The following is a 27962-nucleotide window of genomic DNA, read 5'->3' as shown; positions in this document are numbered from 1 at the left end:
TTATATAAGTAATTCATTATTACCATATAACATACATTTTATGGCTTTGTCATTTTTTCTGAAAAAAAATATTATTCAATTTTAATACATTCTGTCTTAACTTCTGTTTTAATCAAACTTTCCTCAGATTTAACTTTGTCACTATGGTGTACATTTTCATCTTCATCTAGCTCAATATACTCGCTGACTATTTCAACATCAGGCACTTCAACATGATCCGCCCCTTTCCAATTCTTGCTTGTATGTTTTAATTTGTGTATCTTAAGATAATATTGATGACGAAATCTTCTTGGACAATACGGACAAAAGTAGGGTTTCTTGCTGTAATGATACCCAATGTGTGTATCCAGGTTTTTTTTCGTAGATAAAACTTTTTCACATATTTGACATTGGTATGATTTTTTGGGAGCTTTAGGTTCGGAGTGCGATTGTTCATGTCTAGCTAAATGATGACTTTTAGTGAAAGTTTTATCACACAGCTTGCATTCATATAATTGAAATTGTTTATGAATTTCTTTATGTTTTAATAAAACTGCCATTGAAGGAAAAGACTCTTTGCATTCTTTACATACAAAGACTTTGTCACCAGTATGGATTTTCATGTGTTTCTTCAAGCTCTTATCTAGTGCAAAGTTTTTATCACAAACGATGCATGAAAATGGCTTTATATGAACTAACATGTGCTGGTTCAAGTTTGTTTTCTGTACAAATGAAGCATCGCATAGGGTACATGAGAATGGTTTTACACCATTATGAACCATTAAGTGATTGTTAAGGTTTTGATTTGTGCTGAAAGTTTTAGGGCACATGTTACACTGAAAAGGATTATCACCAGTATGATGTAAAATGTGTCTTTTCAAGTTGGACTTTGTAGTAAAAGTTTCACCACATTCTTCACAAGAATTTTTCATCTTTCTTATTCAAAAACGTGTTATAAAGAAACACAACAATTCAATCCTTTTTAAAATACATTTTTCAAAAATCTGAAAATATAATCATACAGTATTAACAAACTTATGAACAAACAATAAAACATTATTTTATATGAATATAATAAATATCATATGTGCTCTTAAAACTAAGATAATACATTTTATTATAATATATTTATTTAATGCCTATTATAGGTGAATTTACATTTTACAATATATACCCGAAATCGAAATAAACATATATTAATTGGAAATAAAAGATTTACTTTTAATTTAATAAAATAAAAATGATTGTATTCAGAAAAATCTGACAAATATTATTTATGTGAAAGAATATTGAAAGTGCTTTGTTTTATACTATCAGCTACGCCCCTAGAGGCGTCTAGTAGCACTTGGGAAAGTAAGGGGGGGGGGGGGGAATACACTTTCCATTTAGTTATAATAGAAAAAGTATTAAGTATTTTTCATAAAGCGTATTGTTTCTTAGTTCGATATTTGTTAGAAGGGAGATGGTTCTTTCTCCAAAATGGTTAAAAATCTTTCCTAGAGTTTTACTGAAAAAAAAGAACCTTACTGGTTTAGTGATTAGCAAGATCCTTCCCATCACACACAAATATCCTGTTACTCTTGCATTAGGATAAAAATGAAACAATTTAAAGAAGATAATATCCTCCATTAGAAAGCTTAATCTTTTTCAACGGTCTGTGCGTCTTATTAACACTATAGTCTATGGCGGCAGCATTGTTATACTCTTGTTGATGATCCGTAAAATACACATGTTCCACCACAGTATTGATCCTGTCAGGCAGAATATGTTCAGGTTGAGTGTCAACAATTCCGTCCACCTGCACCACTGCATCCATACTTCCTTCCTCAACCTAAATAAGGATAGCTATTTATCGCATCGTATTAATAACAGCTTTCCGCGGATGGAAAATGAAAAAATAAATAAAAAGATTAAAAATAGTTTTGTTAGCCCCATGATGCCCAAGGCACGGGTAATAAAACTGTTTTTAATATATGATTGTACATTATATACGTAGAAAACTTAATATAATACGATAGGATACATGATTTTTCAGTGTGGATGAGAACCGGTTCTAATCCATCGGATATTAATCGGTTTCAAAGCCATACTGGAAAATTTATAATAAGATAATTGTTTATCTTATTTGGTACCTATTTTTGAAGTCCTGAGATTAGGATTCAGATTTACACGGATATAAATCAATAATACAAATATCGCTGTACAGGTAAAGAGATTTCATTCTGCACAACATTGTATTTGTATATATTAAATATTAATTATATGGAGGGACTTGATTTCAATTTATTGAATGGCAAATTTATCAGTTGCTTTGCTAAGATCACGCAAGTTCAGCATTCAGTAAATCATGTAAGTGTGTATAGAGTTGTTTTGTGAAAAACTTCATGAAAGAAAACTTGTCAAGAATTGAAAAATATGAATATTTTTTTTCTGAGGTATCATGGATAAATGTAAACTTCTAGGGGATGAAATTTCAACTTTTTCTCAAAAATTAAGATTTCTCTAGATTTTCTGGTTGCCAGATATGAAATCTACGCATCTTGTACAGCTAGATAGCAGTTGTCTACTTAAGATTGGAAATTTCAAACTAAATTTTTATAAGTTGTAATAAACTGTGCATGAGGATGAAATGTATCTATGAGTATTACCTGTACTATACCATCAGCACCCACAACTCCATCTACACAAACCACCCCATCAGGCTGTACTACACCATCAACCTGAACAATTTGAAACCATTTAGTCATACTGCTCAATATAAGCCTTTTATACCTATTGGTGATTGGTTCGAATCTCATTAAAAGATATACTTTGACAAAACATTAATAGAAAGATTAGGGGGAATGTCTTAGCCCAAAAAGGTCCAACTCATTACCATGCACTGCACAGTTAGGATTTTCAAACATAGATCATGCATTTAAAGGGTTGGTTGTCTATATATAGTTTGGGATGTTAGTGCCTTCTGAAAATATTTTCCCATTTTTCCCCTTCATTGCTGAAAATAAAACCAGGAGGGAAAAAAATAAAAATTTTAGCAGCAGGGGGGAAAAATGAATCTTGTGAAGAATATAAACCCCTGTCTATAGATCTATCAATCCATCTATCCATATATCTATCTATCTATTTACCTGGACGGTGCCTTCGACTACTACAGTTTCATCCACTTGAATGACAGAGTTGTCACTATCACATATAGTGATATAATTAGCAACATTAGAAGCATCCTCTCCAACTATGAGAGGAGCTAACACAATCTTAGATGCTTCTGCTAGAATGTCAGCCTAGCAAATCAATCAATATATCAACAGTTGATAGAAATATTACAAAATTAGGATCACCAAAAAATCCTTTGGATGATCTTAGTTTCTTCGATGTACTTTTTGTTGAACAGGTTTTTAGTTTTCAAAGAAAATGAATTCATTTATGAATTCATTTATTGGTTTAACGGAAGGACGATTTTACACAATGTTTAGAGCGTAGCAACTGTATGACATGACCAAAATAAAAAAAAATTAAACGAATTGTTATCATATTGATTGCCTTATCATAAGTAGATTTATCCTGAACATGTGTATGTTCTGTAACCTCTCTGTCTCCAGTAGTATACCCAGTATCAAGGATTTCTATGCTATAGCCCTGTAAACAGATAGTCACAAACTTAATACCTTAAATACCATGCAATATTTTCTCTTGAGAAAAGGGGTAGTTGCACAAAATGCATTTGAAATTAAATTAGTGAACCAAGTGTTTATTCCTATCATATGATATCATGTGCATTTAAATAAAAAGGGGGGGGGGGTATTACATTGTAATGTAAATTATACTGGTACCCAAAGTTTTATAAACATGTTATCTCATTCCTTGACTTAAAAACTTGGGTACTTAAATTAAATCTTGAATGATTGAATGTATATTCTATTTTCATTCCTGCAAGAAACCACAATCTGTTTAGTAAACTTTTGATTGCATTTATGTATAAAGTTTGTTTGCCTGGAGACTGTATCCATGCTCCTCCACGTCCTGTTCATCCTGGTGCATCTCATCAACAATATGCTCCGAAGCCTCGACAGTCTCAACCTCCTCGGTATAATCAATTTCCTACAGTTTTTTTTTAGGTTGGCTATTTATATCTATTAAGTTCATTAGGAAATTTTGGTGCTTTCCCTAAAAGTGCCTATGGAAACCCTCGAAAATAAGACAGGGGGGTTAGATTTTCCCAAATGCCTATCCTCTGTAGTGGTCCGGGCTCTAACCCTGCGGGCCTATCTTTTATAAAACATAACCTATCCTATAGTAAAACACAAACACACAAAAAATCATCTCATGCTCCTTTCTTATTTTCATTATTTTTTTAAGAAGGGGTGGGGGGTACGTGGTTTTCTTTGCTCGACTGAGCATTTAAATTAATGAAAACCGCCTATATTAATATTATTGATAAGTTTAAATAGCTAATTTCCTCATTTGCATTGACAGTTCTGATGGAAGCATTAGGAAATAGTGGGTGAACAATTCTACCACTGGGTTCTGTTGTCAGACGTTTACCCTTCGCCTTTAAACAAACATTCTATTCATTTAGACATTAGTTAACTCAAAATTGAATATAAATGTGCATTTTGAAATAATCTTGGTGTATAGACCTAAAGTCATTTGTAAGCAGATATATAAAGAGTATTTTACATTTCTTTATCAAAACATTTTGGGTACTTTTATAAAATTTTCTAACTTTTAGATTAATATTTCTAATCTACAGAAGGAGAATATTGTTTATCGTCATTTAAGATGTAAATAAATTTAGCGTTCATTATCTTATCTCTGAGCATTTAATTACTTCTAGGATCTTTGCTTGAAACCAAAACGAGCCCAAAAAAGGGTAACATGAAATAAACTTTTCACATACATTTCTGTGAACATATTTTTGTGTGTCAACTATTAAAAGTTAAAAACCAAATGAATAGAGTGTACCTTAAGAATCTTAACAGATTTAGTTGTTCTATTTGTATTCAATAGATTGTTGATAATAGTACTGGATGTGTTATTAACTGTAGAATTGTTAACAGATGGAGCCAGGGGCTTGTATGGATTAGTTCTCCACTCTTCAGGTCTAAATAAAGGAAAATTATGTTAATACAGATGGAGCCAGTGACTTGTATGGATTAGTTCTCCACTCCTCAGGTCTAAACAAGGACAATTATGTTTATACAGATGGAGCCGGGGACTTGTATGGATTAGTTCTCCACTCCTCTGGTCTAAACAAGGATTATTATGTTAATACAGATGGAGCCAGGGACTTGTATTGATTAGTTCTCCACTCCTCTGGTCCAAATAAGGATAATTATGTTAATACAGATGGAGCCAGGGACTTGTATGGATTAGTTCTCCACTCCTCTGGTCCAAATAAGGATAATTATGTTAATACAGATGGAGCCAGGGACTTGTATGGATTAGTTCTCCACTCCTCTGGTCTAAAGTATTGTAAGTTTACAATAGACAGTTGGTATGAAAAAAAATCAGGGAACTGTTGCATAGAAACAATAAAGTGGTAAATTAGACTACGTACATAAATGTAAATATAAATATGTTACAAAGCTATTTATATGCTATAAATTGTTATTGGTTGATTTAGAAAAACAAAATGTGAACAAAACATTAAATTTTCAGCTACCTGCTTTTGGACTCCTTTTTCCATCTTGAGATACACCTTTGCATTTTCTTGTAGGACGTCATTGATTCCTCATATCTTTGTCGCGTCAACTCATCATCTTATAAAGATTTATTAGTAAAATAGCTACTCTATAGTTAGGGTCTGTTTGTCCGTACCCACGGTAAAAAATCTAATTTGTCTTATGTTTCATGTACTACCGGTTTTCATTGTAGCTGTGATACTTAATTGCATACTTGCATACTCTCGTCTGATGCAACGATTCCATGTTTTCTTTGCATTAAACAAAGCAAACATTCATTCAGAAAAATACTAATTTCCCAAAATCATAATCCTTGGGGCATCAAAACAAAAAAAAATCACAAAAATAAACAAAAATACTTACCAATAGTATCTAGAGTTTCTTGGACAGATGCCATATAAACATCTTTGCTGGAAATTGCTGGATTTTCCACGCATCTGTAGCTTATGGCTTTCTTGGTCTGTCTGACCAGCATGGCCACGTGGTCGGGTTCGTGGTTATGCTGCTTTGGTAGAGGTATTCTAGATAGATAGATAGTAGATTATTGATAGATAGAAACATAGATTGATTATTGAAAGAAGGCCTGTTGACTTTTGTATATTTATCCCATATGGTTATGCTATGGTGGTAGTTTTTGAAGGATAAGACAATTGACGAAAAATTTATGAACATCCCAGAAGATGAACAAAATTAAATACTCATTCTGTAGATGAAAATTATTGGCTGTACAATAGTTTGAACACCGTTAGTTTAAACCAGTTAGCCAATCGAGATTTTTATAAAGTACCCAAATTAGGCTTTAAAAGTCTGTTCACTAATGATATATTGAAGAATGACTTAAAAACTAAAATTATGCATTCAAGACCTTACCTGGTAAGTTTAGGTTCAATTTCCGTGGTGAATGCCTCTTCTTTATTTGTATACTTGGCATAGAAGCTGATATAGCAGCCTTTTGATGAGCATTTGAAACGAGCAACACCATTGTGTGTTACCTTAAAAATAAAAATATTATTTAGACTTTTACAAAGCATTTGATTGTTTATCTTTTATATCTGGGATCTTGAGGAATAAGAAAATATTTTTAGCAGTGCAGATAATTCAATTTCTTATCAGGGCAGTTACCTTACCCTCCTTAAAAATTGGACGGTACTTTCCCTCAAAGATCATCTCGAGCACTGAATCCCCCACCCCTTATAAGAAAGGGAGGATTATTTTTTTATGCATAATCCTTGTTATCGGACTAGTTTGAATAAAATTATAACCTTATAAAAAATCATACAGATATACCCTAGTTACAGAGTAGCTGACTATTAATAATAAGAATAGTAAATTATCGCATAATATTATAAACAGCTTTTCAATGATGTAAAAATGTACAATTATTAAGATTAAAACCAGTTTTGTTAGTCCCAAGATAAAACTTTTTTAAATATTATGATTGTACATTTTTTATATTAGTAGAAAACTGGGTATAATATAATACGATATATATTATTTTTCAGTGAAGCTGAGAACCGGTTCTTATATTATATTAATCGGTTTTAAAGCCATACTGGAAAAAGTATAACTTACATTATTCCTATGATACTTGATATCATCAATGATATAATGAGGAACCATCTTTCCATCCTTCTTCCGCTCCATAACATACCTGGCCCTCCACAGGTTTTCCGTCATTTCTGCCTCATCTAGATAAATATATTAAGAAAGATATATTGAGGCATCATTTCAAAGTGCCTATCGAGGATAGAAACCCTCCTTATTTTTAGAGATAAATCAAAATAAGTGAAAGCGGCTTTCCTGCTTTCCAATATAAAAAAATATGTTTTTAATACTCTACGTTGTTTTGCAATTGCATCCAATAATCCATCTCTTTTCTCAGCATTTGAGCTAGTTCTGAACACGAAAAATAAAATTATCTACGTCCGTAAGTATGTCAAAATTCAAAGGTATTTTTATAAGTTTATTTACTTCTACTATATTTTAGAAATTACACCAACTTCCTCTGTTTTTATTGAATCATAGTTTACTTTATTTACCCAAGCCAATGATGCTCTACTAATAGATTTTATTGACATTGACAGTTTTTCATTTACATAACCGCAGACAACTTTACAGACATCACAACCATGAAAGATTATTTATTACCTTCTGCAGATCTTAACTCTACTTTAGGTTCTTGAGGTGAGGCTGTGTCTTCTTCTATAATATCATCTAAAATTAATAGTTATTAAAATCATAACAAGGGCATTAGAGGGAAAAACGCCCATCCCCCCTCAAACAAAAAATCCTTGAACCGGTAAACAGATCTATAGTATAGATGTATATATATATAGATGATAACCACCTCCGCCCTTTTCCAATGACCTTTTTCATCTACTAGCAAATTGTTTTCTGCTACTTGGCTATGTTAATATTTCCGACACCATTGGTTAATTTTAAAGATACAATTGATAGTCGGCACAGGGTCATTTGGATAGAGAAATACAGTTATTTAATCCCTTCCCCCTCTAGTGTTTTACTCTAATGACCGGTGGACAAATAAATTGCTAAACTGTAAATGAGAAACATATCCATTATCCATAGTTTAGCAAGAACTTTAGCTACAAACAGACATCCTGTTACTTTTCAATAAGGATGTACCTGTAGGGTCCTGTACCAGATCATCAGTGTACTCAATCTTGATGGCATCGACATCAGGCCTCCACTCGTCGTGGGGCTGGTTTATGGCCACGTTCACCTCAGTTCTATATAAACAAGGATGTCAACACGCATATAGTGAGGCTCTAAAATCAGACGGTAGAACAAACGAACATCAAGATTTGTGAATTGTCAAAACTTAATAAGCAGAATATTAATTTATACGTCTACGAATGAGATAACTATTATTCTGGTAAAGAAATTAAAAGTTGCAACGCTTTCTGTTACAGAAATTATCAAGCAAAGTTTGACATCAATTGGACAATTCTAACATTCTCACATTAACAATAAGACCTAAAGAGCTATCCGTTATGGACAGACAGAGTTTTTATAGAAAAGGCTAGCTCTTTACAAAATCATTCAACTTTTAACCAGGGATGGTGATGAAGAAATAACAGCGTTAAAAATTAACAAAAGAAGCCCCTTTCCCAAATAGAAGCCAGTGATTTAAAGAACAAAGACAATGGTAAACAATATTACCCCTTTTGTAGATAAGAATTATTGGTGGAAAAATTTGGACACTGCAAACTTGAACCAACTAACCAAAATTCAATAATGATCAAACGTACAAGATACAAGTTGTAAAACTTTGGGTACCAGTGATATTTACTTCAGTCCAATGTCCCCCTAAATTTTACCTTATTTTGGCTTCATTCCTCCATCTGGCAATGGTCCTACCGAAAGTGTCATAATATGGAATCTCCTTCATAAATTCGGCTTTTAGAGCTTCATCGTCACCTAGAAATAATGTCGATAATCTATTATATATGATCTTTACATAAAAGTAACAGGATGTCTTTAGGGTGGGTCGATTTTGGACATTTTTAAGACGTGCACATTGTCCAAAATTGACCCACCCCAATGTCTATCTGTATATCTGTTTGTCTTACAGCAAAGAAGGAACGAAATGGTTGTCCTTTATATTGAAGCTTCCTATAGGTTGAAAGAAGGTGAGTTTATAAACATTTTAGAGGAGGGTAACCTCCCCACCCCCTTCCACTCATATAGGCTTTTTTAGTCAGGAATGAGGTATAAACAACAAGCGAAATAAATCTAAATTATATTTGGGAGCGCAGATATAAAAGGTCGTCAATTCTACTAAGTGTTGCCCCCCAATGACAGCTGAAAATCAAATATAGGTTTCGTGATATTTTACCTAATAGTTTTAAATATTCAGCTACAGTGTTATCGTACAAGAGTTTGGTTCTAAATAAAAATATGCATTAACATTATTAACTTTTAGTAAATTTTTCAAGCTATTTTTATTTCTACCGAAAGATCAAAGAATTTTAAAGAGAAATCCTGAAAATGAAAGATAATTTGGTGCTTCCCTAATAACGAGCATATGCCCCTTCATGATTTAAAGAGTATGTCTTTAATACAATTTTAATGCATATTTTCCAATTCCTTGTAATGGTTGTATCAGTCTCAACTTGATTCTTGATGGTCTCCTTGAACCTGCGGACCAAAAGGTTCACATGGTTCACCTCGTGATTGTGCTCATTGTGTATCCTAAAATTAACAAGAGTTTTGGAAAGTTTTTTGCATATGCATAAATTCAGGATAAGATATTTGACAATAATTAATCTGCCATTGTCTTATGATTATCCCACAAGATCCCAATATTTCTAAACAAAAAGCTTACTTGGTAATTGTTGGTTCAATATTTTTAGTTGATTCTCTTTTATTCTTGTATTTAGCGGCCAGCTTTGCTCTACAGCCGCGCACCATACACCTGAACTTGGCAGCTCCGTTGCTTAACACCTCTTGTCTGAAAATTATATTTTTAATTATTATAAAAATACTCTGTATAGCTTCTTGATGTCGGGATAATGGATTTACATATTATTTCTAGGATCTTTCAGCAGGTTATCATATAGTCTAACAGGGTGGTGAAACTTGTAACTTGTAGCAGGCTAAAATAACGATTCGCCCAACCAATCCTTTACCACATTCCCTCCCCTCATACTGGATCAAAGAACTGATCACTAAATGATGTCCATGTTATGTTAGCAACCTACATTGACGACAATTTTTCCCTGTGTCATAATTGCTTTACCTCTTTAATTTAATTTAAAATCCTAAAATTAAGTATCTATATTAATTAAAGCAGACCTCTGAATTATTTTTTATTCAAATAGGTAGGAAGGTATTTCATTTTATTATTTTTTTTTCGCGAAAATAATATTTATCATCATTGTTAAATGAGATCTCCATTTCAGGGTAGCCTCAAAGGTCTTGGTGTGGTTTTAAGCTATTTTATTTAAAGAATTAAGGCTTATGATGGTTTTAGGTTTTCTTCTACTCTTCTCAATCCTTTCCATTAATTTACAAAGCCCCTATGTGCAAGAGTTGCAGTCGCTAGTATCACTAAAACGAAAGTTTACCTGAAAAAATGATGACCACCAATCATGAAATGATGACCAAATCTACCAGTTTTTGTCGGCTTGGTAAAAAATTCTATTCCATCCTCATGCAGCTAAAATAAAAAGAGGCTCGCTAAAAATTTAGAGAGGATAAGTTTGCTAACAAAACTTGCATTATTCTTACAATTTTTCATTCTATTATCTATACGCTGAACAATAACATCTAGGTATTGTATTATATTGCTGAGAGTTATCAAATAATGAAACTTACATTAGCATTTATCAGTTTCTTATCTTCCTTCTCTATAATATCTACTTTCTCTGTGATATCATTCAAGGACTCTTCTTCATAATTAACTTCTTGAATAATTTCTTTCTTTGGAGTTTTCCTTGGTCTACCCACCCTGCGGTTCTCATTAGTTTCTCGTAGTGGCTCTTTGGTAGGTTTCACCAGCAGAATTCTGAGTTATCAATTATCTATCTATCATAAATATAAGAATATTGGATGTATTTTTATAATTGGATACTTGGTTTTTATGGCTGAAGCTTAAGATCTAAGAAATTTCTTGTCCGAATTGTTTGTAAGTTTCAAGAAATTCATGAAAGTGCTTGGGATAGTTTTAGGCTATTTTGACCTACACTGCCCTTTCCTAGAGACTATGGTTGAAGCAACAAACACAAATGAAATTGATGGTCTGACTTTGATGTAAAATATGAAGCAACAATGTCTTGGGTGGTTTTAGGCATTTTTTCACCGTTCTTTCCTAGAGACTATGAGTTAAGCAACTAGAAACTAAAATAAGGTAAAACCAACAACAAGCTAAATAAATATAAAATAATATTTTGGGGGCAGATGTAGAGGTCGTCAATTTTACATTGTGTTGACCCCCAATGATAGCTGAAATTACGTATACGTTTTGTGATTTTTTTTCGAACTAATTTCGTTGTTGGTGTAACCTGAACTAGTACAAATGTAAGGTAACTAGATAAATAGATAGATAGGTTGCCTGGATTCAGATAAAAAATCAAAGTCAACAGTGTATGGATTAAAGTCCGCAATGTTTTCAATTTTCTGTGATGTGCACAAATTCTCCTTGTTCTCAGTATCTAAAATTTAAAAAGAATCAGGTATAGTCCCTTTCGTGACAACGCCTCTTAAGGGGCGTTTCGTCGTATTTTTATAGTAATTTTTTCATATTTCTAGCCCCTGTAGGGAAATCACCTAACCTACCCTAATCTAAAATAACATATCAAAAGCTACTGTGAAAATACGATGAAACGCCCCTAAAGAGCCGTTGTCACGAAAGGGACTATACCCAAAAAATCTATTATCTTTAAGCTAAAAATTATTTTTCTAGGCGTCAGATAGATCGTAGTATTTTCACAGTAGCTTAAAATAGGTTATTTCAGGTTAGGAAAATGTAAATTATTAGAAAATAGACACCGAAGGGTTAGAGCCCCCCCCCCCCCCACAGGGGCTAGAAATAGGAGAAAAGCTACTAGGAAAATTCGACGAAACCCGCTAGGTACTTCGTTTTCTTTCCTTGGTCCAAAAACTTTTCTCGAGATCATTGTTTTAAGGTCCTTTAGGCCATACAAATTGATTTTTTTTTCAATATCATTAAAGTAACATTAAATGGAACCTATAAAATGTCTTTGAAATGCATCATCTGTCTGGAATACTTTGGAGCAGAGTGTACAGTTGAAATAGGCTCCAGGTTTCTCCCCAGCTTCAGGTTTCAGCGGTTCATCTTCGGTTTCCAATATTTCATCTAGTTTCACATTCTTCAGTTGCCTAGGTACATAAATTGTTCTACAATTAAGGATTTTAAGTTTGTAGTTTTTATTGTAGTAGCCCTAATTCTCGGATATCTGTTATGAAAAGTCTCACGCATAGCTGAGTTTATTATCCTTATAGAAAAGTAACAGGATCTGTGACTGTGTGTGTGTCTGTCTGTTTCAAAGGATCGCGATGACCGCTGAACCGATATGGCTCTCCTTTACACTCTATGATTTCACAGGTCCTGGAAAGGTTTATAACCATTTTGGGGGAAAAATTCCCCCAAACAAAAAAAAAATTATATTTTTCTTTTTAAAACTAAAATAAAATACCTATGTACTTAATTATAATATCACTGTAGCTCTATTGAGTATTGAAGCATTTTCATGGGTATAAAGGTAATGGTTGAGGTTAAGCATGATTTACTAAAGTACCTACCTATACATTACTGAACACATTTCACAAGCAAAACCAAACTATAAGTGAAATGCTTACTTTATTTTAGCTTGGTCCCTCCATCTTTCAATAGTCCTTCTCATCCGTTGTTTGTTGGTAACTAGCCGCAAAAACTCTTCCCTAGTTTCAACATCGCCTAAACACAAAATACATCAATGCCAATTCATCTCAAAGTGCCTTATCGAGCACTGAAACCCACTCGTTTATTATAATTTTTAAACCAAATTGAAAATAAGGGGGGAGGGTTGAATTTATTACTTAAAGTCAAGGTTATGTTTATTGGTGTGTTGATTAGCACCCTGCAGGGTTAGGGTTCCCCAAAACCACATTTTCAACTAATGAATTTAATCTATAGGATGGATAATTTTGTTTATCATCAATGGGGATGTACATCAATCTATCGTTTATTGTCTTATCCCTTAATATCCCTGATAATTATACCTAGGTATTTAGGATCGGTTTAGAATTTTTACAAAATAAAATATGAAATTGAAATTATACCTATATGTATCTGTATATCAGCCAGAGCCTCTTTGTAAACATCCGCTACATTTCTAAACAAATATGATTTTATATTCAATTATTGTTCTTACATCACAGATTTAAAGGGAAAATAGACTTCTTTCCTAAGGGGTTAATGGCCTAAAACCAACCAATAAACTATGAAAAGCTTTTTTTGCAATACTTTATTATCCTAGTGATATTTGCTTTCGACAACAAATCTCAAGCGTCTAAGCTTTTTTAACATTTTCAAGCTTTGAATGACCTGTCGTCTTTTCAATATTGGTGTAAAACCAGGAATATGGTAAAGCCAAAAAGCTAAATAAATCTTAAATAATATTTGGGTGGCAAATAATAACGTTTAGGTTATGTGATTTGTTCGAATTAATTTCGTTGTTGGTATAATCATGTGTGAAGTTTAATTTGTACCTGGATGGATTCTCAGTGATCTTGTTGTGCATGGCAAGCTTGGCTCTTCGCACAAGTGTCTTCATAGGGTCAACTGGGTGGAAATGATCTTCCTCAGATGGTAACCTAAATGGTAAGAAATTATTTTTTGGATAAAAAAATCTTCCAAAGTTATCAAAAATCTTTTAAACATACAATATAACGTTACTAAAATAAAATTAAACATTTTCCCTATATCCTTAAAAGTATCAGGACTACTAACTGTGTCTTAAGATCTGTATAATATGTATTGATATGGTAATTTACATTTAAGCTTCATAGGTCAAGTGAAGGTTTCTATCCGTTTTGGGGTAGTTACCAGTTACAACAATCCTTCAAAAGAATCGACTGTGGAAATTTAATTTTAACTTTTTCTTTTAAAATTAAAGTAGTGTGTCGACTTACCCCCTCTAATCTTCCCTAAAAACACGCTAGTATCAAAGTAGTAAGGTTTATCGTCTGTTCATTAAGATCTCGAAACTTACTTGACAATAGTAGGTTCTTTATTGAGAGAGGCATCATTCTTATTAGCATAATGAACTTTTAATCTTGCTTTACATCGCTGGACACTGAAAATAAAAAAATATATACCTCTAGGAACTTATAAAATCAAGAACGAAAATAAAAAAACCACAATATTATTTTATTTTAAAAAATTCATATAGATTGAAGAAATAAGGACAATTCTTTCAATTATCTGACCTGCACATGAAAATAGAATCTCCATTTGCAGACACTTTCATTCTTGTATAAGTGTAGTCTCTGTTCAAATCATCATTAAAATATGTTTAAATATACCAACCAAAAAAACACAAACATAGGTTTTTAGAGGAATGTTAAATTGATATATACTCCATTATTCCATACAGAAAATCTATTTTCCTCAGGGAGGGAGGGGACAATGGCGTGTAATTTCCACAGGAGGCCTCCAAAGTTTTATTACACAATTATTGTGTTGGCTTACAAACATAAGGGACAATCTTGGTAGGGCTATAATACAAACTAGTAGTGTTCAAACTTTCCTACCGATAATGTTAACTACCTAACATTTAATATCAACTCATTTTCTATTGTCTTATATCTTAAAATCTCTGATTTAGCTGAATTTTAAGATGTGAAATATATTTCTCATAATGATTCCTAATGTTGAAGAAGTGTGCCAATCTTCCATTCATTTTCTGCTTCGTATAGAAAGTTATGTCTGATGCGTCAATAACCTAGAAGGAAAAATAAAGTAAAGAAAACAAGGATGACAACATACATAAGTAGGAACTATAGAGCAAAGCTAAAATATCATTCTGAAAACTCATCCCATTAAAGGGAATGTACACAAAAAAAATCAGTCAACTATCCAGAACAGCAGCCGAGAAATTAAAAAAAAAAAAAATTTCTTACGGACACGGTCGGACATTTCGTATTATTGAGTAGATTCGCAACTAAAATCATGAATTAGCAGATACTAACATTGCAGAGAGGCATATCCTTTTTGTGAAGTTTCTTGTGCACACCCAGTTTATTTCTCATGTTGAAAGCTTTCCCACAAATATCACAAGTATATAAAACTTGAGGCCTAAAAAGAAAGAAGCTTAGAAAATTAATTTTTTTTTTAGAATGACTATGAAGTAGCGCACAGCAATTCTAGAACATGACTAGAACATAGTAACGTTCAATCCAGCACATGAGGTAAAATTACTTCACCTTCCTTGTCTCTTGGCGAATTTTCAAATTTATAAAAGATCAATTTACCCAAAGACTTTACGTTAATGCAATAATCATTGATAATTAAAAAATGCTTTAAAAATACTATTTCATTGTTGTACTTTTAAAATTTTATTAGCTTTTTATTGCTGCGCTAGTTATGGACATCATAAATTTTCCTTGATATTGTTTAAAATTCTTACTTTGGCTGCACTTCCATTCTCCAACGGTAGGCGGTTCTTTTTAGATTTTCAATTTGTTTAACATTTTCTAGAAACTCCTTCTTTCTCTCCTTATCATCTAAAATAATATATTGGTTTCGTAGAATTTTTATGCTCTACCTAGCTGATTCACGGTTCACCACTAGCTCCTATAGTCGGGTCTGGGGAGGTCATAAAAATAGCTTAAAATCTACCCAAATTCTCTAAATGTGCCAAAAATTTGAACTAGCAATTTCCGACTTTAGCTTCAGACAAATAAAACCTTACTAATTTATGTATACAATAGGATAACATAGAGAGAAAAAAAAAGGGGGGGGGGGGTGAGACAGGATTCAATAAGTTTATTTATGTTGATTTAATATTTCAGGATCCTGTCATTGTTATCAACAAAGAAGATATAGTTTTATCATATGTATTGATTGATTTATATATGTGTTTCATATATTAAAGATTTATGTGTTCAATAAAGAACAATCTGTTTCAATATGATTCTTATTTGTGTTTATTAATTGCAGATACGTTTCTCCACAATTGAGGTTCTTAATATTATGTTTAATTAATCATTCTATTTCAAATAAAGATGGTAAAGATGGCGTGTGCGTACGAGGTTCGATTACCAGCATAAATACCTATTCAAAGGTAGTGTTTCACCAATGTTTCAATGCTAGCAATAGCGTAGTTGATTTTTTTTTGTTAAAGATCTACGGGGAAAATTTTTTCAAATAATGCTGTAATTGAATCAAGTACAAACATGCATCTTTACTTAGTACCAGTGATATCAAAAACAGGTACGGTGGTAAATGGATAATACTTCGAAAGAAAAGAAGGGTGAAAAGAGTAAGGCTACTCTAAAAGTTACTGAATGTTCAGTCCATACTTCAAATGAGAAGGGTGACAGTATAAATACTGTGATTTATTTGTGATATGATAAAAGAAAGGGTGATATTTCAAATATTTCTCAAGAGAATAATAGTTTTTCAAATACTATTGTACAAGAAAGTAGCTTGTCTGTGTCTCAAGGGAAAGGTGGTAACACAATTACTTCTGTAAGGAAGGGTGGTGCTTCAAATTTTCAAAATTTGGAGGAAAAGTTTTCAAATATTTCTAAAGAGAAAGGTGAATTTTCTAATACTTCCAAAGAGAAGGGTGGTGATCCAAAATTACAAAAATTGGATACTAATTTTTCAGATATTTCAATACAGAAAGGTGAGTTTTCAAACACTCTGGAGAAAGAGGATAAAATTTCAAATATTCCTGTTGAAAAACAACAGGAAAGTGCAGTAAGTATTTCAAATATTCCTGTTGAAAAACAACAGGAAAGTGTAGTAAATATTTCAAATATTCCTGCCACAAGGCAGGAAAGTGTAGCGAACATTTCCGAAACAGAAGATAATACTGAACCTCAATTGTCCAATATGGGGGAATTAAGAGTAGGAGTCGATGCTCCAAAACTAAATGATTATGAAAGTTATGAACAATTTCGAGAAGTAGTTGAAATGTGGGATCTAACGTCAGATCATCCACCAAGAAAAAGGGGATCTTTACTAGCGTTGGCATTACCAAATAAATCAAGCGTTTTTGGGAACAGCATTCAAACGTCATTATTCAAAAAGATAAAGCCGGCAACGTTGGCGGCAGCAGAAGACGGAGTGAAACAGATATTAGAATTTCTAGACGCGCTACTGGGACAGGATGATTTTACAAAAGAAATAAATGCGTTTGAGAAAATATGGAATTTAAGAAAGCGTGCGGGTCAAACTATTGTAGAATACGTGAAGGATTTTGAATTGAAAATAAATGAATGCAGTCTAAATAATTGCGAATTTACAGATAAGTGTAAGGCTTTTATGCTACTCTTAGCGGCGGGTCTTACGCATACGCAATACGAGCTTATCAAAGGTACTGTAAATTTAAATGAAACTGGGAAAGTATTTCAAAATGTTAAGGCAAAAATGGTTACCATGCTTACAAATTCAATTGGTAACGTGGTAGGTAATTCTAAACCAGATAATGTTGATGAAGCTTTCTTTGCTGAACATGAACAGGCATTTCTAGCCTGGAGTAAAAAGAAAGGTAATTTCAAAGGTAAGTCATGGGGAAATAATAACAATACAAGCTCATTTCAAAAGCAATCAAATGACCCTATCAACCCAAAGGACAAAGACGGACGCACGTACAAATGCAGAATATGTGATTCCTATAGACATTTGGCTAGGCAATGTCCACACAATACCAAAAATAAAAACCCTACACAATTTTCAAATTCAAAGGGGAGCAGGCATATGTATATGAGGGAAGGGGAAAAAGAGAGTGTAGAAAAGGGGAATGTTACTGAACCAGAGAGTGATGAAGAGGAAAGAGAAAAAGTGTATTTCACAACAAATCAAAAAGAGCTAAGCAAGTTCACAGCAGAATCTCTGAATTCTGCTGCATTGGACACATGTTGTACAAAATCACTAGCAGGACAAAAATGGTTAGACATATTTCTACAGTCAGCCCCTAAACATCTACTCAAAGATGTTAAAGGTCCATATGCCAGCAATACCACTTTTGAATTTGGCAACCAGGCTATTTTGAAAGCAGGTAAAGCATACACCATTCCTGTTATCATTGGGGAAGATTATCATCAAATTGAAATTGATATAATCGACAGTGATATCCCTCTTCTACTGTCCAAAGAACATATGAAGAAAATAGGGATAGCTCTGGACATGAGCAATGATACAGCAACAGTTAAGGGCAAAAAGCTAGATGTTAATACAACAAGTGCTGGACATTTTACAGTCAGTTTATTTGGTGGAAATGATGAAATTGATGACAACCAAGTGATGAATGAAGTAATGGCAGTGCAATTGATTGATGGAGATGAAAAGAAGAAGTTAAAGATGTTAACAAAGTTGCACAGGCAATTCGCACACAGGCCAAAGCTGGTATTTGTCAATTTGTTGAAGACAGCTGGACAATGGGATGAATCATTTGATCCGCTAATAGACAAAATAATAAATGGTTGTGAAGGATGTATACTCCGTAAAAGAAACAATGATAGACCAGCAGTTGCGATGACAATGGCAAATGATTTCAATCAAGTAGTGTCATTGGACCTGAAGATCAGAGGAGATACAATAATTTTGTATATGATCGATATATTCACAAGATACACTTTAGCAACTACAATTCCAAACAAGAATCCAGAATTGGTGGTGAAGGCTTTGATAAGAACATGGATCAGATACTTTGGTCTAATGGAGGGATTGATGTTTGATAATGGAGGTGAATTCTCAAATGAGTGGATGAGAGAAGTGTGCAGCAAGTTAGACATCAAGAATCATACTACTGGAGCCTATTCACCGTTCCAAAACGGAATCAATGAGATAAACCATGCTCATGCAGATGGAATGGCTGATTGTGTAGAAAGAGATTTTCCTGACATGGATATTGAAACGATATTGGCATGGGTTTGTTCTGCCAAGAACTCATTGACCAATGTGTATGGATTCTCACCAAATCAACTAGTATTTGGAAGAAATCCAAAACTTCCGAATATAATAGATTCTCCACCCCCAGCAAGAGAAGTGAAAGTGCAAAGCAAAGCTCTGTTGGATATGCTAAACATCATGCATAAGTCAAGAGAAGCTTTCATGAGGTCAGAGAGCTGTGAGAAGCTAAAGAAAGCATTGAACAGCAAGATGCGAACAGCAGAAAGACTATATCGTCACAATGAGTGGGTATACTACAGAAGAGACAAAGATGATATGTGGATGGGACCTGCCAAAGTTGTTTTTCAAGACGGAAAGGTGATCATGGTAAGACATGGTGGCAGATGTGTCAGAGTAAGTGCTACTAGACTTCATCCAGTCCATGAAGACTTAGCAAAGAAACTGGACAAAAATGAAGAGAATGATGAAATAGAGACAGAGGTTGAGAAAGTTGAAACAAGAGCATCAACAGCAGAGACGAAGAATAAGGAGGATGAAGGGCTAAGAGTAACAACTGAAGAGGAGATTTTTACCCTAGCAAGAGAAGAGCCTAGTGAAAACCTAGAAGAAGTGGAAGATGAAAGAGAAGAAGCGGATGATGAATTTGTAGATGCTCAAGAGAACAATCCTGAGATAGAAAATAATGGAATGACAGAAGAAAGAGCTGAACAAGAAAAGAGAAGAGTGGGAAGACCAGCTAAGAAAAGTAAGAAGAAAACAATAAAACCATTGTTTTCACCTCCAGAGAGAATTGAGATAAAAATGGATGGAAAATGGGAACCAGCCACAGTTCTCCAAAGAGGAGCAAAAGCAGCTGGCAAATATCCAACATGGTACAATTTTCAGCTAGACAATGGGCAAATTTTCAATGATGATGCAAACAACTATGAATACAGGAAGATATCTGAAGAAGATGATACAGTTAATTGGGCGCATGAAGAAGTTCTAGCTGTTTTAGTTCCTAAAGAAAAGAGAGACACGACAGAATGTTTAGAGGCAAAGCAAAAGGAGTTGGACAAGCTGAAAGAATTTGGTACATATGAAGTAATAGAAGATGAAGGGCAAGGCCATGTAACAACAACATGGGTGCTGACAGAAAAGGGCACGGAGATAAGAGCAAGATTGACAGCAAGAGGTTTTATGGAAGATGATGAAGTACCAAAAGACTCTCCAACAATGCATAAATCTTCTTTAAGAATAGTTCTAGCCATAGCAGCAGCAAAAGGCTGGACCATAGAAACATCTGATATTCGTAGTGCTTTCTTACAAGGAAATCTGCTAGACAGAGATGTGTATGTAAAACCTCCCAAAGAAGCAGGATTGACAGGGAAGCTCTGGAAATTATACAAATGCTTATATGGTCTGAGAGACGCAAGTAAGCAGTGGTATTCGAAAGTGAAAGGAATACTAAAGAAGAATGGTTTTCATAAATCAAAGTTTGATTCTGGACTTTTCTACATTTTTGATGAGAATGACAATCTTATAGGCATTATTGGATTGCATGTAGATGATTTTATTCACTGTGGTACAGAGAAGTTTGTCAAAGAGATATTGCCAAAGATCATGGCAGAATTCACTGTTGGCAAATCAGAGAGTGGGAATTTCATGTATACTGGTTTTATGATAAATCAGGATGCTACAGGGATCTCTCTTGATCAAGCTGAATACGTAGAAGGGATAGAGATACCTACTTTGGAGGCAAGGAGAATGGCACAAACAGATGAAGAAATGACTGCAGAAGAGTTAACAATTTTGAGGAAGATGACAGGACAGTTAAACTGGACTGTTAGAGCAACACGTCCTGATCTGAGCTTCAACATGATAGCTCTATCCACCAAGTTCAAAGGAGGATTAATCAGTGATCTGAAAGAAGCAAAGAAGGCAATTGCGAATTTGAAACAGAACAAGGCAGTTGTCAGGATTGGAGCAATCAAGAATCTGAAAGAGGCAGAGATTCTGTTGTTTACTGATGCTTCATATGGAAACATAAATGATGGGAAAGATAGCACCGCTAGCTACATCATTTTTCTGATAGATCCAAAGTCAGGAGTGTGTGCACCTCTAGATTGGAGGGCGAACAAGACCAAGAGAAGAGCTAACTCTACTTTAGCAGCTGAAGCCTTAAGCCTGAGTATAGGACTAGATGCAGCGGTAGGCATCAGATGGCAGTTGACTGAAATGATGGGAGAAGATTATAAATTGCCCATCACTGCCATAATTGACAACAAAGACACATATGACGCTGTACATTCAAGCACAGATGTGTCAGAACGACGCTTGAGGAGGGAGATTGCAGTCCTACAAGAATATCTAGAGACAGAAGAGCTGAGAAGGATTCTTTGGTGCAGAGGAGAACATCAGTTAGCTGATTGTTTGACCAAAAAGGGTTGCAACCCTTTACCACTCATGCAAGTCATGCAATCTGGTAGAATGGGAGACAATATCTTGGAGATTATCTCTTAAGATATCCCTAAAAATTTCTTTTCAAATGAAATTTAACACAAAACTAAAAATTTTTTTTTTTCCAAAAACAAAGGGGAGACTTCAAATGTCACAAATATAGTATTTTCAATATTTTTTTTTTTCAAATATTTCAAAAATGAACCACAAACAAACGTGTTATATATTTTTTTTCAACATAAAGGATAAAAATCAATTTTCAAAAAATGTCAGAAATAAATAAGCAGTAATTATCTCAAAAGATTTTATAGACATTTGATTGGTCCCAATTTTAACCATATCGACGGTATTTGTAAAACTCGGGAGAAAGCTCTACGAGTTAAAATTATACAATTTCAAGAGTAAAAATGTTTTCATATTTCGAACAAAAATAAGCAACAAAGAATAATTCCTTATAAATTATGGATTTTTATTGCAATTTACATGTTATGAAGTAACATTATGAAGAATTACACAAGCAAAGAATAGTATTATTTCCAATAATTTCCGACTACGAAAGCAAAGACGACTTTAGAATGAAGAATTGTTTGAATGCGCAATATAGCGGCATTTACAGACAGGAAAATCATTTCAAACTCGTGCAGAAAACGATTCACGTAAAATTTATTTTGATTGGTTGGAATTTTTTTAAAATACTTACTTTTAAAACCAAAAATCGTATAAAAATTAAGTTTTACGATTTGTTTGGTATCAAGCGCAAGCTTAAGCTACTTTTCTCTTCCAAAAGGTAATAATTTTATAATAATTTCAAAAATTATTTTTATCTGTTCAAAGTTTTTTTTGTCACTTTTCAGTGGCAAATAATAAAACAGCGTATAAAGTTGTTTTTCGTTAGTAAAGCAATCACAAATGCTATCAAAAATATTTTTGTTTGAAAAACATTTTAAAAAAACAATTTTCGTTGCTCGTATTTTTTTTTTTTTTTGTTTCGTAACCTTATATTTCAAAAAGGGTCAGTTCGTGCATATAATAAATGTTCCAATGTAAAAAGAATTGATTTTTATTGTTAGCACTAGTATTAAATTTTGATTTCAAAAACTGCAAACAAAAATGACTTTTTAATAGATTACAATTTTTTTTGCAATAACTAGCAATAATTTCATAGAAAGCTAGCAGTTTATTAAAATTTCAATTCATTTAAAAAATTAAACATTTCTTTTGAGAAAAGTTAATATTTCAAAAATCTTTTTATGCATATAAAGAAGCTAACAATTTTCAATTTTCAGCATGGCTCAAGTTGACGAGATTGTCCCAAAAGACCAGATGGAGATGGAGACCATGGAGAAGGAGACCGTCCAGGAGCCAGCGAAGGAGACCGTCCAGGAGCCGGCGAAGGAGGACCAGCAGGATGGCGACACAGTGTTCAAGGTGCCAGAGATGGGCACATTTGAGCCGTATCATGTTGTAATTGCCCCCATGGAGATACCAGAGTCAATCTTCTCTGAAAATCAAACTGGCATAAAATGGTTGCCAATGGTGACTGAGACCGCAGCTCAAATTGCCGAGTTTGTGGTGGACCAGTTGGAACAGGCTAGGCCGAGATGCATCACTGTGATGGCGCTGCAGAATGCCATGAGAGTAGAGGCGATGGAGACCGTGGACGATGTCAAAGGAGCCATCGATACGGTAGTAGATTGCTGGCGGTTGAACACGAGGCATAGGGTGGTGTTTACAACCCTCATATTCACGCCCAATGAGGTTGAGGAGTGGGGGATTATCGCCGAAGTTAATGGCCATATTCACCAGGCCAACAAGCAGATGTCTATGCAACCCCTGCGGATTCACAGGATTTTCCTCAGCAAGCAGCGGGGTGAGAATGTGCGGGTAGTGAATGGCAGCCGTTTTGTTGAGTTCAACAACAAAACTGGACTGGGTGACATGCCGACGCTGGAGGCCTTGAAGCTGATTGTGAAGTGGATTCTCTTGCACCACAGGCGTGGTATGTTTAACCGCACCGTGCCAGCCAGTTGCCCAGAGACTGTGCTGATGATGCCTACACCCTTAGGTTTTACCGAAGGGTATCACAATTGCAGCATATTGTTGCAAATTTTGCGGCAGCGAGGACAGTTTGTCTCAAGGAGATCACGTAGTACATCCAGGAGGAGGGAGCCCAACACGAAGCCGGTGAAGAGGGTGACGTCAGCCAAGCAGGGACGTTTTCCGCGCAAGCAGAGGGTGAGTTCGGTGACCGACAACGAGGACCCCAGTCAGCTGTTGGTGAGGAAGTTGTCAGAGGCCTATCGTCAGAATGCTGAGATGTACCGAGTGGACGCGGCGAAGGAGAAGGCGGCGGAGAACAAGAAGCTGGAGTCTCTTTACCTCCTGTTTCATGAGAAAGCTGAAAAACTCAAGGAGATGGAAAAGAGGTATGAACACCTATTATACTCCCGGCAGCCTGAGGAACAGCATAAGGACAGTGCAGAGATCCGGTGGCTAAAGACAAGGAACAAGGAACTGCTAGAAGACAACTATTGGTTGGAGCGTGAGAACGAGCGTCTAGCCAGGAGATTCCAAGATCTTGGTCGTCAGTATGATGATGTGTATGCTGATCTACTCATATGGAAGAAGCGTGCGGAAGGCAAGACAACCATCAGGTGGTCCACTAAGTCCGACAGAGATTCTAGAGCGCCAACCAAGAAAACCAGCCATAAGAGAAAGGACTAAAGAAGTATAATGAATGAGACAGGATTCAATAAGTTTATTTATGTTGATTTAATATTTCAGGATCCTATCATTGTTATCAACAAAGAAGATATAGTTTTATCATATGTATTGATTGATTTATATATGTGTTTTATATATTAAAGATTTATGTGTTCAATAAAGAACAATCTGTTTCAATATGATTCTTATTTGTGTTTATTAATTGCAGATACGTTCCTCCACAATTGAGGTTCTTAATATTATGTTTAATTAATCATTCTATTTCAAATAAAGATGGTAAAGATGGCGTGTGCGTACGAGGTTCGATTACCAGCATAAATACCTATTCAAAGGTAGTGTTTCACCAATGTTTCAGGGGGTTAATGCAACCATCTCGTAATCAATGTGTAAATGGCACTTAGAATTCGAATTTCGATCTGAAATTTTGCATGAATAGGAAATCTTTGGTAGGCCTATTTTCCCCAAATCAAACAAAAAGTTGGAAAAGTAACAGCTAACGGCTGGCGGCTCAGCCGTTTAGCCATCTTTTGGTTATTTTTAAGGCAAATCCATCACAAAACCTATCTCCACATAATACTCTTTGCCGCTCCAAAACTTTTTTAAACGGTTCTAGTCGGTAGTTGCTGGTACAAGAAATCTAAAACAATGTTTTTTTGTATCATTTCACATGATTTAAAGCAAAAATATGTTTCAAAAAGTTGAGTCCTACGTAACTTATGACAGATTTGCCCTAAAAATAGCAAAAAAATGTCTTACCGGATGAGCTGTTAGCTAATTCCTTTCCAACTTTTAGTTCGATTTCGAATTCTAAGTGCCATTAACACATTGATTACGAGATGGTTGCATTAAACCCCCCTATAAATCATTAATGATTTTTTTCAAACATTCAAGGGTTAGTTTTGGTTAGAATTTAGAGATGTCATATTCTTATTAATACCTCCAATTTCCTCTTGAATCTCTTTTACAGTTTCATCAAAAATAATCTTGAAATCTTTATTGGGTTCGGCGAATATTTTCCTCTTGATAGCATGTCTTGCTTTTCGGTTCCAATATTCGATGTCTCTAGCTTCATGGTTGTGTTTTCCTTCTGGATATCTAAGAAAACATTTATAAATCAAATACCATAAACATATTTATTATTTACACAAAAATATTAGTTTGTAATCAGTTTGAATGGTCTTTTCTAGGTAGGGAAAGGAAAAAGCAGTTTTAATAAAAGTGCTGTAATAATTTAATTTTTAATAGCTCTTAGAAACAAAATTCAGACGTAAAACTTAAAGTTATGATTATTTAAATTCACTTACTGAGTAATAGTTGGATTTATTCCTTCATAAACGTCATCTTCACTCTTGAATCTAAAAATATATTTTTTTTTCAATCAAAAGTTCTTTTAAAGAAAAGGCAGTTTATATCATAATTTGCCAATAAACAGTAACACATCCCAAATGAAAGTATTTCAGACAACGACATTAATATTAGCGTTTGTCTGTAAGTACAAAATATGTGCAGTAATAAAATGTACTGTTTCACTGTTTAACTAATTAATAGTACCTAAATTTAAATTAACACGTTTTCTCATTCGTTGGCTTCAATACTATGGGGACTTTAATCATAACTTAAAAACTGGTTTGTACACAAATTTTAAACTAATTAGGTATTTTAAATCTACAGAAGCCGTAATTTTTTTAACATCATTGGGGATTCTCTTTAATTTAACATCCATTTTTATTCCTTAAGATCCCTGAGATGTCCTAAATTAAAAAATGTTCTTACTTGACCATCATCTTGACTGTACATCTCCTGCACTTGAACTGAACCTTGCAGTTGGGCAGCACTTTGTGGCGATGGTAATCGTAGGGTCCAATGGAATAGTGATATATGATACTTCCATCTAAAAAAATATTTAGGTATTGTTGTTGGTTAAAATATTTAAGAAAGAGATGCAATTTTATAAGATCTAATGTAAAATTTTATCTTTAAAAAGTAGTTTTTTTTTCCAGTAGTCTGTAAAAACCTATTGAGTCTCTTATTTAAGGAAGCTTCACTTAGGTCACGAGAAGGAATTAGGCTTTACCATATTTCAATTTAAGTCATTCAACAGGTTTAAGGCAATTTTAATCCCCATAATGAATATTCACAAAATCGATTATAGGAGATAGAAACCGCTTAAAACTAAGCAATCCGACCGCCATGGAAGATTTATACAAAAACTGCTGCATTTTAATGGGAATATTAACAAGAAATTTCAGCAGTCTATCATGAAAAGCAGCCGAGAATTTGATGTTATCCCATATCTAACGGACAGACTGACATTTTAAAATCATAGATCAAATAGCTACTTTTAATGTACAAATAATGTAATGTTAATGTAATTTGTAATATACAAAACAATTATAAACAAAATGACGTTTCTCTTATAACATTTCGGACGGACAGACAAAGTGATCGAATTATTGAGTAGCTTCGCTACATAAAATTGTAAACAAACCTTTCTTTTTGTCCAAATGAAAATTAATTTCATCTTCCTCCTCTTTAGTTTTCTTAACCATTTTTAATTCTTAGAAAGGATTTATATTTATTATGGATGATTATATTAAAATCATCCTCTATCTATTTTAAACTTGACATGATCGATGATTCCTCTATTTTATGAATAATGATTTTAGAGAAAAAAACAATATATATTTAATTCAAGATTATTGTAGTACCATGCACTTAAATAATGAATGATTCCTATAACTATTAGGTATAATATTATGAAGTAATGACTATTATTATATCCATAATGTATTCTGTATTTAAGTACGTAGATAATTAAAAAATATATTGTAAATCTATTTAATTAGCTAAGGTTAGGTTTTCTGACATTGTCCGAGTAGTTAAACTTTGTTTTAACATATCAAACTAAGCCTAACATACACATTGTTTCTTTTATTCGTTCTATGTGGATCGATTTATGTCTTAATTTTATGTTTTTATTATTATTATGTTTTAACTATGTTTGTATATTATTTCGTATTGGAATAAATATTTAAATGTTAAAAAAAAAAAAAAAAGGATGTTTTCATACTTGTTTCTATTGTAAAACAATTAATACGTAATAAAATCTTCCTTAACAAAAGTTCCCCGCGAGGAATCTTTGTCTGGGGGGAAATTTGATACAATTTCTCTTTTTCTTCCCTCTCCCCCTCGGGTTTGTTTACAGTGCGCAGTGATGCCACGTAAAATTTTTAAAATGACTTTAAAACCTAATGTCGTCTTTTCATTATCATGTTATTTTATGGGATACAATCTTTGAGGATGGGAACATTGGGTTGCAAATCACATTGGTACCCAAGGTTTTTAATCACTTCTCTACTTGATGTTTTGGTTTTGTTTAAATGCCCAATATGAATGTTAACACACTTTTAGTATCGTGTAACGTGTTAATTTTTTCGACTTATAATAATAATAAAGGACACATTATGCAAGGTGAAGGAAAATAGGACAATTCTATTATATCCATACGGGGGGACGAACCTACCAGTCATATC

General features: G+C 33.7%; 3 protein-coding genes across 7 annotated transcripts in view; 2 read left to right on the top strand and 1 right to left on the bottom strand.

Moving 5' to 3' along the window:
• Positions 1-27962, top strand: part of Pyroxd1 (pyridine nucleotide-disulfide oxidoreductase domain 1) — a 418591-nt gene that overhangs the window by 296549 nt on the left and 94080 nt on the right. The window lies entirely within an intron of this gene.
• The window catches only part of LOC145327615 (adaptin ear-binding coat-associated protein 1-like), a 356073-nt gene that overhangs the window by 296549 nt on the left and 31562 nt on the right, over positions 1-27962 (top strand). The gene's annotated exons all lie outside the window — the stretch shown is intronic.
• Positions 53-27318, bottom strand: LOC145328330 (uncharacterized). Its single transcript, XM_080171961.1, has 33 exons — positions 26918-27318; positions 26203-26320; positions 25734-25784; positions 25367-25524; positions 15812-15908; positions 15375-15480; positions 15053-15127; positions 14613-14674; positions 14396-14479; positions 13893-13997; positions 13464-13516; positions 13002-13098; positions 12370-12521; positions 11734-11833; positions 10998-11187; positions 10748-10839; positions 10006-10131; positions 9770-9872; positions 9517-9568; positions 8999-9098; positions 8304-8407; positions 7809-7874; positions 7233-7348; positions 6531-6652; positions 6024-6181; positions 5642-5738; positions 4942-5080; positions 4438-4528; positions 3970-4079; positions 3520-3615; positions 3108-3260; positions 2628-2699; positions 53-1810 (listed from the first exon to the last, which is right to left on the bottom strand). Exons 1-33 carry the CDS (start codon positions 26976-26978, stop codon positions 1586-1588), a joined length of 3531 nt encoding a protein of 1176 aa, XP_080028087.1. The 5' UTR covers positions 26979-27318; the 3' UTR covers positions 53-1585.

Source organism: Acartia tonsa, chromosome 9 (assembly GCF_053477335.1).
Source record: "Acartia tonsa isolate MP-2025a chromosome 9, ASM5347733v1, whole genome shotgun sequence".
Lineage (NCBI taxonomy): Eukaryota > Metazoa > Arthropoda > Copepoda > Calanoida > Acartiidae > Acartia > Acartia tonsa.
This window is presented reverse-complemented; position numbering and strand designations above follow the sequence as displayed.